Source organism: Perissodus microlepis, chromosome 2 (assembly GCF_051167445.1).
Source record: "Perissodus microlepis isolate ML-2025 ecotype Zambia chromosome 2, ASM5116744v1, whole genome shotgun sequence".
NCBI lineage: Eukaryota > Metazoa > Chordata > Actinopteri > Cichliformes > Cichlidae > Perissodus > Perissodus microlepis.
The window spans coordinates 10477730-10492320 of NC_140462.1; the positions used below are offsets into that span (position 1 = coordinate 10477730).

The window sequence follows — 14591 nt, forward strand, 5'->3', positions numbered from 1 at the left end:
AAATATTTTTCTATTGATTTACTGCGTCTTCCTCAAAGAACTTCCTGGAGGTTTTTCACCTTACTCTTCTTCAGAGTGCTTTCAAAATCACAGTGTTTTCAGAAGCTCTTTATTTACACGCAGCATGTAAATAAAGTTTTCGCTTGTACTGTACAGTTAGCTTTGCAAACTCTGAATCAGGAAGGTAAACCAAAGGTAAGCAAACCAGGCCCCACCTGGGACAAACACAGCCACCTCCTCTGTGTCTCGAGTGCGCTGATCAATGCACTGATACACGCCTGTGTGCTTCCAGCTCACATTGAACAACGTCAGAACGCTGGATGTGGCTCCGCTTTGCACGATCTCGTAACTCTGGTGACCCGGTTTAGATGGTTCCAGCTGAAAGTACGGCACGTCGTCCATCTTAAACTTCCACGTGGTCTCCCCTGAGCCGCTGCAGGTAAGGGTAAGAGAGGAGCCCTCGGCCAGAACAAACTCTTTGTCACCGGGCGTGATCTCCAGGCAGCGCAGCTCAGTGCAGAAACACAGCAGAGCTGCAGTTTGCACAGCAAGACAAAAAAAGGTCAGGATGGAGGTCACAGAGACTGCAGCAGGAGGTGAAAGGTTAAATCAACAGTGTTAGTCAGATCCTGCGCTATCTTTAAATGATGAAGGATGTGAGTTGTCTGCAGCAATTTAGTGGGAGGGCGATGACGCCTTGTCACTGATAAATACATTTAAATTGAAAGAGGTTAGTGAATGCATCAGTTGTGTTGTGAAATCCCACAGCTAATGAATCACAGAAGAAGTCGCTGTATTCTTTAAACATTCTGAACACAATGACTTCATACTTACTTAATAAAACCTGAAACATGCTGTCCCCATAATCCTAACCACATGTTTTGCAAATTTAATAAGATATAAGTTATAACCCATTCAATTATATCCATTTTTTTTATATTAAATCGTTATATTAGATATCCAAATCATATTAACTGTGATTTGTTATAAAAGAGTCCCAGTCTTGCAGTATCTATTTCCCCTAATTGTAAAATAGTCCATCCAAACTTAACTTCAAGCTTCTTGCTTCCCTGCAAATGACTTTTGCTTCTTCTTACACAGTTTCACTTTTTGTTGCTGAAGTAAAATTTAGGCCTCACCTGTAAATGTGACTGTCAGGTGGAGCGGGGATGCTGTCACCTTCCTCATCACGGAGGCCTTCAAGTCCCTTTGGTCTGCAAAAAGAAAAAAAACAAACAGCAAGAGTGATCCTTTTCAGAAGTATTTTGCCTCAACAGTTAAGTGAAAATGAACACAAGAGCAAAATTCTGTTTTCTATTCAAATCAATTAAGACAAATCTTGAACAGACTTAACATCTGTCCATGTGAGGATGAGCTTCATATCATGATGGATTGGTTCCTGCTCTCGCAGGCTACACAAGGTCAGGTTAAGTGAGAAAATAAATCGTGTGTGTCAGAAGAAACTGCGTCAAATGAAAGAGAATGACACCAAACTATGCTCTTCTCCCACTAAATAGAAACAAAAAGTATTGAGTTTGTTATCAGGCTGCTTTCTTTAATAGCGACTGGCCCTCACAGAGAAACTGAGGTACCGATGCAACTCATCAGGTATTTGATGCCTCGCTGCACCAGGACAGAGCAACAATGTCTGGCTCTTTTTGTTCCCGGTTCACCAGCATTCTGCCCGCTAACAAACGGGTCACTGTGTTCGGCTTTGCAACGCGCTCGCTGGCAACAATGCTGCGTCCGAGCTATTCCACAGCCATGCTGAGCCATTAATTGGTTTTGCTAAAAACAAAAGTAAAAATGAGGGCAGTCACAAAAGCTGCTGACAAAGGAGTGCACTTGGAGTTTTGAAAGGTTGCTATGGTTTGGCATTACTAATAGGGTATCGTGTTGTACACCAAAGCGATGTCAGCATCAATGGATTCAGCACTTGGGGGGGTCAAAGTTGACCCATGCTTACCATCATCGAGACTGTTATCAAAGACCTTGAAGTTCTAATTGTACAGCACAGTGAGAGGCCAAAGGAAAGTGGGGAGGGGTGGTTTGCTGTTATGTTTAGGATAGGGGTTAAGGCCTGCAGCACACAGGCGTCTGGAAACAGTTAAGGATGGATCACAGGCCTATACGAGGGTGGGAAAAAGAGAGGGTGGAAGACTGATTCTTGGGAAGAGCGAGGGTGGAGAAGGAAGAGAGGGAGTGAGCCAATGGAAAAATTGTGAAATGTATCTCTAGAAATCGCTCCCCAATTTAACATTTTTATAAGATAATGTACACCAATTGCACCACCTTTATTTTAAGAAACTGGGCCATTTTCCTGCATTACATAATAGAACACATGTTTTGAAGATTACATCTCTCCATCTAATCACGAACAAAAAGGCTTCACACTTCATTCATCAACTAAATATCTTTGGCAAGACCTCCTTTGCTGTATCCATCGAGCTGCACAAAGTTACTAAAGGTGGTGTTTTGAGGTATAAACAAGACGACACAGCTGATCAGTTTGATAGTGGTGGTGAAGCACAAAAGGTTCTGTGACTAACCCAAGGACATTTACTCAAACCAGATACATGTTGTCTCTCTAAATTAACTGCCTCTGGCACTTCCGCTCCCAAAACGAAAAGCTCACAGCTCTTGAGTTGCTCCAAAAACATGACTGGTCCATTTCCTCCCCTGCCTCCTGCTTCCAATAAAAAAGGGTGAAGGAGAAACAGACAGAGAGAGCAAGAGCGAGTGAAAGAGATGTTATGTTTTTATTGTGTCGTAGTTCATTCACATGTGCACGTAAACATTCTTAGTGGCACATAATGGATACTGGATGCATATAATGTACACACACATGCTGTACAAGAGTCCTGTCATACATACAACTTACACACACACAGAAACACCCGCCAGACCTCTCCCGCCTTTTCCCCTTTTTGTCACTGATTTGGGTGTACAGTTCACGTTCCCACAGAAAAACTGAAACTTTCCCAGGGCTGTTGATACACTGGGGACCCTGCTGGTGATGACGGCAGAAGAGGAGGGGTCACCTCATCCCCGGGGGACCCCGGCAACATGCGACAAGGTCCGGTCCGCCGAGGAAGCCATACATCAGCACTCTACAAGTACTAGTAACCTCAGTGTCAACGATAGCGACAACAGCCAAACGCAGAGATGCCAAAGGCATGTGTCTTTTGGCAGTATGAAAACAAAACAAATAGCTCTGTGACTGGCTGCTGCTGATATGTTTGCTAAAACAAGCCAAACTGGTACATTAAGGGCTACTACAGGATGTGAATTCACATCTAAAAATCAAACAACAGAGATCATGCTGAGATTAACAAGAGTCGAGGTGTTTTCATTAGGCTTGAGAAGGGACAGAAAAACAATGTTTGGTTGTTCCAACACTGGTTGATGGGCATTGGGACAACATGACCAGAGAACACTGAGAGGGAAAAGCTACTTTCAGCTGCCCCCATACTCACAGGAGTCACTACAGTGGGTGTTTGATTGGTTAAAGTTCTTATGCTGGATCCTCTTCCTGAACCTTTTTGTGCTTTCTTCCAGGTTCAAACCAATTATCTTTTGCTTGTTAAGCAAACGTGTAAACCACTACACTGTGGAGCCACTGACCTCAAAGTGGGATGTGCTCTCAAGGATCATGGCCCAAAGGAGTCAGAAGACCACTTACACAGGAGTTAGGAGAGTGAACATTACCACAGGAGGGATACTTTTCACACTGAGATTAATGCTCATCTTTGCCTTGGTCAGATCTTTGTGCGAGACGGGAACAAACAGTGTTATGAAGCCTTAAAAGGGTCAGGCCACTAGTGAATCTGCCAAGAAGGCTTGGCAACCTTTCAGAGATGTTAATAAAGCACTTGGTAACAGTTTGATCCCTGAACCACAGGACAGCTCTTTGTCTGCACCACAGAGACAACAGAGTCATTTACAGTAAGAAAGGTCCATAAAGTAAGTGAAGGGCTTCTCAATCTGAGAATTAGAACGTGTAGAGGATCTTAAAGGATCTGAAAGCATTTTTCTAACCCAGATGTTTATTGGTGTCTTTTGAATCTTTGAAATGGTATACTGCATTCCTGTAGTAATCTTGGAGGTCTGGAAAAAACAACAACAACAAAAAAAACCCACAAGTGATGTTTGTGTTAGTGATGGCATAGTAATCACAATGGGGGATAAATTCTTATCACTCTGCATGAGGTTTCTCACAGATGCTTGGGAATTTGGTGGCTGATTGACCCTTCCCAGTTTTCATAAACAATCCTGCTACACTCAAAGTGTCACCAGCTAATGAGGAAGAATGCTAAAGTCAACCTCCTTGGGATGAACGCAGCCCACGCTCAGCCTCAGGATTCAGCTAAGTGTGTAAACGCCAGTCCCCAGCACCCCGTAATCCCACTCCAGGGATTATCTATATATACTGTAGCTCCATGTTTCAGTTAAACATCTGGCAATGATGAAGGAGTCCTCGATGAGGTGGGAACGACTGTCAGAACCACATTTGTAGCAAACTGTTTGCTTGACCGTCTCCCGAGCGGGGGTAAGCTTGCACTTGGAAAAAAGGGAGGGGGGGGAAAGTGTAATCTCTAACAAAAGAGAAGGATTTTTGAAAAGCCTCCCAAAGTGCAGCTGGAAGGCTCCGACTTCCTGTTTCTGGGAAATTTTGTGGTCTTGTGTGGGTGTTAACCAAATGTGTGTCATGGACACAGCAGACCATCACAACCACCAATCCAAATAGGCTCAGAAACAACAATCAGTAGAAATCTGACAGCAATAAGACTTCTACAAGGAGGAAAAAAACATCTTTGATTCACAAGCTTCACAGACGAAAGATGTAAACTCACCACCAGATATGAAAAACAACAGAGAAACAGAAACAAAACGACAGGCAAGAATAGACCAATTACACCAATGACAAAGCATGACAAACCATTAACACACCACAAAAAAAACTGCACACATCACCAGACCAGACAGTGGGATAAACAGCAAAGGGAGCACGCAAACATACGGAATATACCTTATGGGTAAAACCACATCAAAGAACGGAGTGAGCCAGCAGAAGGCGCACACACGCAGACTTGCATCACAGACTGTGATGTTTACTCTGCTGAAGTGCCCAGGAAGCCACCATACAAAAAAAACTAACTTCTCCAATTTAGCAGTCACATCTTTCCAATGAAAACAATTATAGCTCAGAATGTGAACTATTGCTGACAATCAAGATTTTTATAGGGCATGCAGTGTATCATTAGACTATCTACAGTACAGAATAAATGCACATGCCACATTTGTCTTTTTTAGTTTTTGTTTTTCGAAGGATGCGACGTTTTCCTGACGTATCTCTGAACAGCAGGACTTGGCAAGCTCTGTGGGAAAAAACTGACCCAGTGATTCTTTGTTAAAATAAACCTCCATTTTTATCACTCATCTTGAACTGATCATCCCCCCTGAGGAAAACCTTCTGGTCTCTCTGTAGCAGACCCATGATGCACTGTTCCCACCCCAGGCGGCCTCAATGTCCATCAACTCCAATAACTCTACTAATGCACACTTTGTACATTACAGGAGCTGTAAAAATGATAGCACAGTGAAGCCCTATGAAAGGTTCGGCTACAATCTCATACAACTGATTTTTAGCAGGAACTGCTTTTGGAGATTGTGTGAAACTTCATACTTTTTGATTTACAAATACAACTGCAATGGAAATTGTTCTTTTATTTGATTTGTAGTATAATCTTGGAACAATATATTGCATTTAAAGTAACATTAATTAATGTTATTGGCAACCAGGGACCAGCAGAAAAAAGCAGCTAGACACAAGCAGCTAGGATGTCCTTTGATGATTACGTAAAAGAAAATAAGTGCAGTGCAAGATATCTTAAGACACAAATTAAAATGCTACAAAAATACAACAAAATTTAATTTTTCTTAATTTCTAGTGAAATGTGCATCTTATATCTACATTTGTAAATAAAAGATTGCCAAAGTCTACAGAGGTCGCATTATGCTATCAAAAATAAATGTTTAAGTTCAAAGTAGCAGGAAAAATATTATTTTTAAACTCTGAGATCATCTTCTAGCAAAAAAAGAAAAAAAGAAAAAAAAAGATATTGTAATGTTACAGGCATTAGATCCAGGGTCAAATTACCGAAAAAGGAAATGAGACTCTTCTTTCAGGGATCACAGAGGACACTGACCACCAGGGTATCTGGTGAGATGACCTGCTCTTAACTGGGAGGAGAGTCCTCATGTCTCAGAAAGCACTTGAAAAAATACCATAACATGCTTAAAAGTGGCATATTAGAATGACACAGAGTTAATACTTTGGCCTGTAATCAGTGATTCCCTTAAGCTGCGGGGACCCGTCTCTTTATCAATTGCCAAGACTCTTCATTGAAAGGCTTCAAGTTGTCTGATCTGCACTTTGCAGTGCACGTTGATCAAACATACTGGCTGTGACTCATGATGTTTACTCAGTTATTCCAGAAGTGTTTCATTCATGCACTGCACCCCTGAACTCCTCAAGACATTGGAAGACCACTAAGAATAATGATGTCTGACTCCAATCCAGTTTTATTCATACAGCACTTTGTACATTACACCAAAACCTCAAACAGCTAATTCTCAACCTAATATGGGCAGAGATGACTCCAGAGAAAAAAGCACAGTTGCCCCTGGTATTCAGTTTAATCTTAGAGACTCCACAAATCTCAACGACCTTGATGTGAAATGTGTAGTCAATAGCTCAGCCATATATCTTGGTGCTGATTTAAAATAAATAAAAATGTTAAAAGAATCCTAAAACGACTGGGGAGTCAGGGGAAGGAGGCTGAGTGGAAAAGGCGCTCCTCTTTATAAGTATTTGATTAAAGATTAACAGCATTTTGACAATTGTGCAAATAAAATGTCGTTAAGGAAGTGTAACTCTTCAAATCAGTTGTAAAACTGATAAGATTTCACCTTGGATAAAAGCCTCTGTGAGAGAATTCATCTCCTTATCTAGTTTAAGATCAGACTCAGGTTTGACACTTAAGGTTGGTTATTGTGGGTTTTACATATGGCCCAAGTCCAAGAGAGGATCAGCACAATCCCCACTGAGTCTGAACACAATAGCCTTAGTTTTACTTTCACTGAAATATTAAAAAAATTAAGCATATCGATGCTTTTATGTCCTGATATCATTTCTTTTTACTGAAATGTAAATTTGCAGATCATCTGCATAAAAATGACACGAGAAGACTTTACCTTATCATTCCCCAGGTTAAAGTCCATATAATCTCCTACTGAGTCCACGTGTGAATAAAGCGGTTTTACTGCCCGGAAAATTTGCACACCCTCCTCAGCCTCGGCAGGAAGCTTAAAGCACACAGGGAGCAGCTCTTAAACGTTGGTCTGAATCAGGGTCACTTTCTTTAAAGATATAACTGCACTTTTTGAGTGTCCTTCCAGTTGATCTCATCTATCTATTTTTAGCATCTTTAACAAACTAAACAAATTTAATCTCTAACCTCTCACTCACTGAGTGAGTTGCCATTTGCCATTTGCCAATAATGCACATGTCATACCCCACATGTCTTTCCACTCCAGAGCCTTTGGTGTCATGATGTATTTTCATGCCAGCCAACTTGTGTAAAGGGCATTTTTTTGTGTTTTTGTGGTCATGACTAAAAAGGTTTCTTCAGATGTGTGACTCACTTGTTCTGACCTCAAAGTAGGTTTCACTATTATGCAGCAGCACACTATTAGAAAACTGTTAGACTATTAGAAAAGTCTCTGCCGGACAAAAAGTGCTTGTACGCTGAAACTTAAAAAGCTACAGCTGCACCGAAACCATCTCAAGTTTGCATTATCAGCACTGAAAAATCTGCCTAGTACTCCTGTAACAGGTTTCCTTCTGTTCGGTATTTGGACACAGTGCTTGTGAGGTCTTATCACAGAAACCAAAGTAACTCTATACTCATGCTGAGGCAACACATGTTTGGGAGACTGCGGATTTTGGTTCAGTGCCTTTTAAACAGAGTTGTAAATGCTGTGTGTAGTGGCAGTCGGGGGAGATGTAAAGAGCTTCTGTGTGAAACCCATGGATGTAGAATGACAGCCTTAGATGTGGCTAGCGTTTGAGATCAATTTAATGACTTTTCAGGAACCAAAATGAAGGAAAAAGGGATTACGATTTACAAACTTAAGCAGCCTCTGTCATTGAAGTCAGTTTTCCTCTTTCAAATCAGCTGGATGTGATTTTGTCACTGCCAGTCAACTCAATAAAATTGCTTATAGGGTATACAGATACATGCAGCTCACGCAGATACATTTGCTAGCATAAGCGACACAACATCCTTCAAAGATTTTCCTCCAAAAACGTCTCCACCCATGTTCATTGTGGTACCCTCCTTTTTTGCTGCACGATATGAGACCCCCTGCCTCATGAGAAATGAAGTACGCCTACACACACTTCCAGTCCCTGCACTCCCTCCCAAAAAGAAAGAAATTGAAACAGCTGAATACAATTAGGACTGACTGACTTTAAATTCCATCTGTTTACCTAAAAAAACCCCAAAAAAACCCAAGGAGACGGGAAAGGAAGAATAACAGTCACAGGGAATTTCATTTTAGTGGATAACTTATGCTATTTGTGCATAAATTCTGTAATTTTAACTGCTGTGCAGTTTCCCACATTTTTGTGTCTTGCTTTCAGTGAAGCTAAACTGTGCAGATTAACTTAACAAAATGCTCCTTCATTTTTAACTGTGCAAAATATTCTTATCTCACAAAAGACTGTTTTCCTTTATCCTCCTTTCTCATTGCACTGTATCACCATTTCCAACATGTTTTTGTTGGAAAGAGGACAGAACAAACTCCAGGGAGAAAGCCTGGTGCTTTAAACGAATCTGATGGAGACCAAAACTTCCTGTTGAAAGTAAGCCTGTATTAATCCTTATGCAATAAATCCAGAGAGGAACTCATAATAACACCTTACTAATGTTACACTCATACAAGGTTGGACACAGCTGTCAAGTCATTTACTTGAGTAAAGGCAGGAAAATCAATAAAAAAGGACCACATTATAAGTCAAAGTCCTACACTTTAAATAAAAGCTCAATATTTTGTGAAATAAATATTTTTCATCTTTTGCAAAGAGTTCAGTGAAAACATTAATGCAACTCTGGGGGTACTGATTAGCTTAGCTTAGCACATAGACTGAAAACAAGGGAAAGATGTAGTGGACCTTTCTCATCAGTTTCTTGGTTTTACACTTATTTAAGCTTTATTTATCTTTTTTTACACTATATTTTTGTAATATGTGCATTTAGTGTAGTTTTGCATTTAAAGTGTATTGTGGTTTTATGTAAATGAATGATATAAATTTTGTTTTTGCACAAGCCCAACAAAAGACAAGGGTTGGAAATAAGCCATAGGTATAAACTGTGTGCAGCACATCAGTCCCATGCTCTATACTGGCCTTATGTCAAACTGCATTTAGTTACATAAATAAATAAAAAAAATTTATTTCACAAATTCATCAAAAGATACAACATGCTCATTTGTGTTGGGCTGTTATTTCCCTTTAGCGACAACTCAGCAGCTGTTATTAGATCTTAGTTAAAATGTTACTAAATCTTGATCTGAGGAAACCTGGAACGTGACTGGGTGTTTACAACAAGATAAGTCATTAATGAGGAAGTAGTCTCTTAATACTCTTCTAGTAATTTTCTGCATTGTATTCACAGTGCAATGTTTTTTTTGCATGATTATGACACCTTTCTTTGCGATTTTAGGCTGATCCCCTTTCAAAAGTTTGTTATTGTGCGACAAGAGTGTATATATATAATAAATCAAATGAATGTTTCCTCAATGAACAAACTCACTTCCTGTCTTAAGATGAGATGCAGCTGCCTGACAGCTCTGTGCGAGTGGGAGGGAAACAATGAGGGGGGGAGGCCAGATGGACAGCCATACAGGATGCTTTACTGCAGCACCACTTGGTGCTTTTCATTAAAGCTGTGTGACTCAAGCATAAAATCTAAGTACAGCATGAAAGAACCAGCGACGTACAAAGAGGCTCTAGACTGATAGTGTTAAGAAAAGCAACAGCTCATTCAAAAAATATTGGTGGTGTATAATGAGTAAGCCAATGAGTGTCCACCAGGGGATGAGTCAGAGTTTGTTCTGTGAATCTGAAAAACGAACCAATCCGTGTCACGATAACATGATGTGAGAGTGTGTAAGTATTTTAAACTAGTGTTTCCTCTATAAACAAGTTTTTTAGATGAGGGTTGCTCAACTTTGAGTTGAATTCACAGAGGATAAATGAAAACAGGACAGAATGGGATCAGTATTTTTCAAAAGTTGTTGTTGAGCTCAAAATGTTACATATCTGCACATGTGAGTTAAATCAGACTCCTGGCATGTTTTCTGCATGGTCATAATGTGAAGCACATTTTCTCAAAGCTGCTGGCATGCAGAAGGCCTAGAGAGCCAGGAAACAGCTGATGTCGACGGATTAGGTCTGGGCCAGGGGGAATGGAGCCGGCTGGGCTGCACTTCATCGGGGCCGGAGAGGAGCACTCCGCTGGAGTACATACCAGCAGCCTGACGCAAGACAGGAAAATCCCCACTTGTCAGAGTCAAAATTAAACTAAGTTTTGCAAATCTTACAATAAAGATTTGTCACAGCTGATCTAGTGTTTTATAAGTTGGTGCCGTGAAAGTAGAAGCTGACTTTAAAGCTATGAAATGAATGCAATGCAGTCTAGCACCATTGATGGTAAAAGTATGACATGCATGCAGTCTTCCAGCGGTTCATCTACAAAAACAATGCCAGACAGTGCCTGGAGTGAAACATCCACAGCGCCAGAGAAGATCAAAAACTTCAAAAGGAAACTCCTGTCTGTAGAGGAGGAGAAGAGCATCCACAAAACACATGCCAACAACATTTTAATTACAGCAGATGCTAATGTCAAAAAGGTCCCCTGTATGCAGAAGATGAATGTGCAGCTAACGAACCCAACAACTTAAATACCAAAGTCACCATACACAACAGTCGGGCGGGAAGGCTTTCAGGTGCAAAACATGTGTTGGAATATACTGAAAAGACATGTATGCCACATGTGTCACAGCCATTAAAATGGCTCACAGTGCTATAATATAACTCGTTCCAGCTACTAAAATCTTCTGATGAACAGGAAGCGATGATTCAACTAATTATGCCGGCTCGACTCGGCATTCTTGAGATGAGACCAGGTTGCTGGTTTTACGACATATCTACATTACAAAAGGGAGACTGAGTAACACAACTATAAATTTAGGGTGGTATGTGTTAACACTTAAAGGGAATTCCTCCAAAGAGGATGATGTTGACAGTGATAGATGCTGATATCGGTTCACAGCCATGGCTCTTCAATGAGCTTCTCCATGAATCAATGCAGAGAAGATTGAAAAGGGAGGAAAGTGACCGATGGTTTGGTGTTGAGGACCCCCGGTTCACTCTGGGTGACTGAAGAGGGCTGTACAAACAAGCCCTTTAGCAGCGAAGCACAAAGTGGAGAGCGTACAAACAGCTTGTACTATAAACCCTACTGTGTTTGTGTGTACGCTAGACCCCGGGACACCTTGTCAAATGCATTCTGTTAGTGGGAAAATAAACAATGTTAAAGTTGTCCAATGTGAAAGTGTCAAACAGTTGCTGTGTACAGAGATGCAAGCCATCACTATGTTGATGTTTGAACAGGTTGCTTACGCTCTTTCACGCAGCGTTGCAATGGCTGTTGTGTATACACACACACACACACACACAAGTATGTGGGTGTGTGTGTGTGTGTGTGTGTATACACACACACACACACACACAAGTATGTGGGTAACGAACACCACCAAGAGACAGCAACAACATCACAAAGACATACAGTTGTTCTCTTGTCAAATCGAATCAGATTTTTTGCTTAAAAAAGCTATAAGAAACTTGGGTCCAGTGTTCAGGATGAAGTGCGTCTGTGTCAGATGGCTGTGAAACTCAATCTGTCACAGTGGGCTTCCCGTACAGGATAAGTGAATTTTCACCACTTCGTACAGCCCTTTTTTACTTCTGCCAGCAGCTGTCGAGCAGCTGGAACTTATACTAAAATACTTGACGGTGACAGAGAAGTATGCTTCTTACCTTCAGACGAACCCCAGAAGCGCAGAAGAATCTTTCCTCTTTGACCAAGAAGGTTGCCGGCCAGCAGAAGGAAATTGGAGAGACTTCCAGTGAGATGTCTCTACAGGGGCTGCTGCTTCAAATGTATAGATCCCTCTGATGTTCACTCTGAGGTTAATCTCTCCTGTCCCAGGAGTCCGTTGGAGGAGGTACTGCAGTGAGCCTGGCTGTTTGTTTAGTCAAATCACATCACCACGGGTGTCTCTCTCTCTCTCTCCGCTCTCACACTCAGAAAGAGTGTTCTAAGAAAAAAAAAGTTCCCAACAGAAACATGCACACACACGCACACACAAACTGTGCACACTCCACCCCTGACAGATCCACACTAAGCAGAGCGTCAGTGTCCACCCCTGCTGAAGCTGAGAGAGAGCAGGACGAGGGAGAGGAGGGAGGGAGCAGTGAAACAGAGCTGAAGCAGAAAGCAAGAAGTTTCTAACAGGGCGACGAAACTTCAAAATACAAATCCAGTTCTGCTTGTTGTTCTAAGGTAGAGGCTCAGAGGTCTGAGCCAGAGCGATTTGTTTATGAATGGAGTGGAGGTGAACTGAGACTGTCTCTATTGGCAACGGCAATCTGGACCGCATCTAACCCCCTCCATAAAACAACAAACACAATAAAAAGGAGGAGAAAGAGTGAGAGAGTGAGTGAGTGGTCCAGCCAGGAGAAAAAAAAAAGGTTTTGGCAGCGCTGATTGCACCCTGCTTTGGAAACAAACATGGTAATCTCAGTTTCTCAGGAAAAATAACTTCCCTTACATAATCACACTCTTAAAAACAGGTATAAAAGTGGTTAAAAGTGGGGACTTTAGCTTTAGTGAACCAACTTTTTTTTTACATCGCTTTTTATATCATATTTTTTTTCACGTGTTTTCTTTTTCCCCTGCATGAAATAACTCAACACCTCCCACCATCCCCACCCCCTCTTTCTCCCTTTTTTTCCCTTGGCCTTTTATCCTCTCTTTTATAAACACAAGCAAAACCATGTAAATATGTCTGCTCTCAATACTAGCTTTCTTCCTAATTCAATCCTTTCCCAGGATATGAGAGGATGATCTGAGATTCGCTACGCAACACTGCAGCTGAATAAAGACCTGTTCTATCTAACAAGCAGGTTGGGGCAGATGGGGGGAGGGGAGGGGAACAGGAGCTAAATTGGAAACTAACATGTTCTCCTCTAATTGAGAGGGCAAATCTAAAAGACCTGCTCGCACTAATTAGAGTGCCAGCAAGCCCCCTCCAGTTATTAGATAGGAGGGGAGCAACACCACACAGGGACAGTTCCTCCTTTTACATCTTTCTAATTCTACCTATGTAATTAGCACCTACTTGCAATAAACCTGCTCTAAATCCACTTATTTGAACTCTTGAATCTATTTGTAGGCGTTTCATTGCTTGTAATGTCAATAAAACTGTAGACCCAAAAGATAAAAAGGCAGTAATACAGCAATAACGTGCTCGTCAGTCACGTATGTAAACACTCATGCACACACAATTCTTTATCAGCATGAGATGTATAATTTTAGCATCTTTTTACAATGCAATGCTGGAGAGAGTCCACAACGGGATGTCTACTGCTCTATATATGGCAGCAGTCCTTGTTTACCCCCACAGAGTGGAGCAGCTCTTAACAAGTGGGATTCCAAAATATTCTGCCTCAACAATACTGAGTCTCTTCAGCCTGTCAGCAGCTAACAAGTAGTTTCACTCACTGCTGATCTGAATTAGTGTTATAGCTTGAGTGCAAAGCAGTGCAAACACGCTATATGCTTGTTTTCCTGCTGGGTTTCAGGAAAAGGTAAAAGTTACACCGCTGTGTTTGTCAAGCACAGGCCATTATAGAGGTACAAGAGTTGAGACAAAGACCTGTAGAGGCAGGGAGCATATATACTAAGGTCTAGACCTGGAGCTGAACCTGCTGGACCTCTGATAGATGAAGACTGATGGAAATGTTTGAACTACGGCTGCCTCCATTTTAAGTTGTCCCGATAAAGGATATATGACTTTGGGGCACCTTAAAGCTTGATTTCGGCAATGTGATCTGGGACTAAATCTGAGAATGAACCAAAATAATAAGACATTCGAGATAGACAACAGCAAAAATCAAGAAGAAGCAATACAACATAAAACATCATCATAACAGCATCATCACATATGAGATAATAAAACACGGTAACAAAAGGACAAAAGGCCTTCCAGTTGCCTTTGTTGCTCCACACCACACACAACAACTCCTGTCAAGTCTCAGCAACCTACTGAAATAGGGAAGGCTAGCTGTGTTGGTTAACCTCCCCTAACGCCATTTCCTGAACCCTTTACTCCACCCCCCACTGCAGCTGATCTGCAAACTACACCCCATCACAAACACACATCCATCCACTTTCTTCTCC

General features: G+C 41.4%; 1 protein-coding gene across 2 annotated transcripts in view; it reads right to left on the reverse strand.

Annotated features, from left to right (window-relative positions):
• The window catches only part of pdgfrb (platelet-derived growth factor receptor, beta polypeptide), a 29716-nt gene extending 17023 nt beyond the window's left edge, over positions 1-12693 (reverse strand). Inside the window, exons 1-3 of one of the 2 annotated variants that reach the window (XM_084945068.1) lie at positions 12167-12693; positions 1140-1214; positions 216-533 (exon numbers count right to left, since the gene is read on the reverse strand). In XM_084945068.1, coding sequence (XP_084801194.1) covers positions 216-533; positions 1140-1188 — 367 coding nt within the window. In that variant the 5' untranslated portion in view covers positions 1189-1214; positions 12167-12693. The remainder of the gene's footprint in view (positions 1-215; positions 534-1139; positions 1215-12166) is intronic. The other variant, XM_084945061.1, reaches the window with a different exon arrangement.
• Between the last annotated feature and the right edge of the window lie 1898 nt (positions 12694-14591).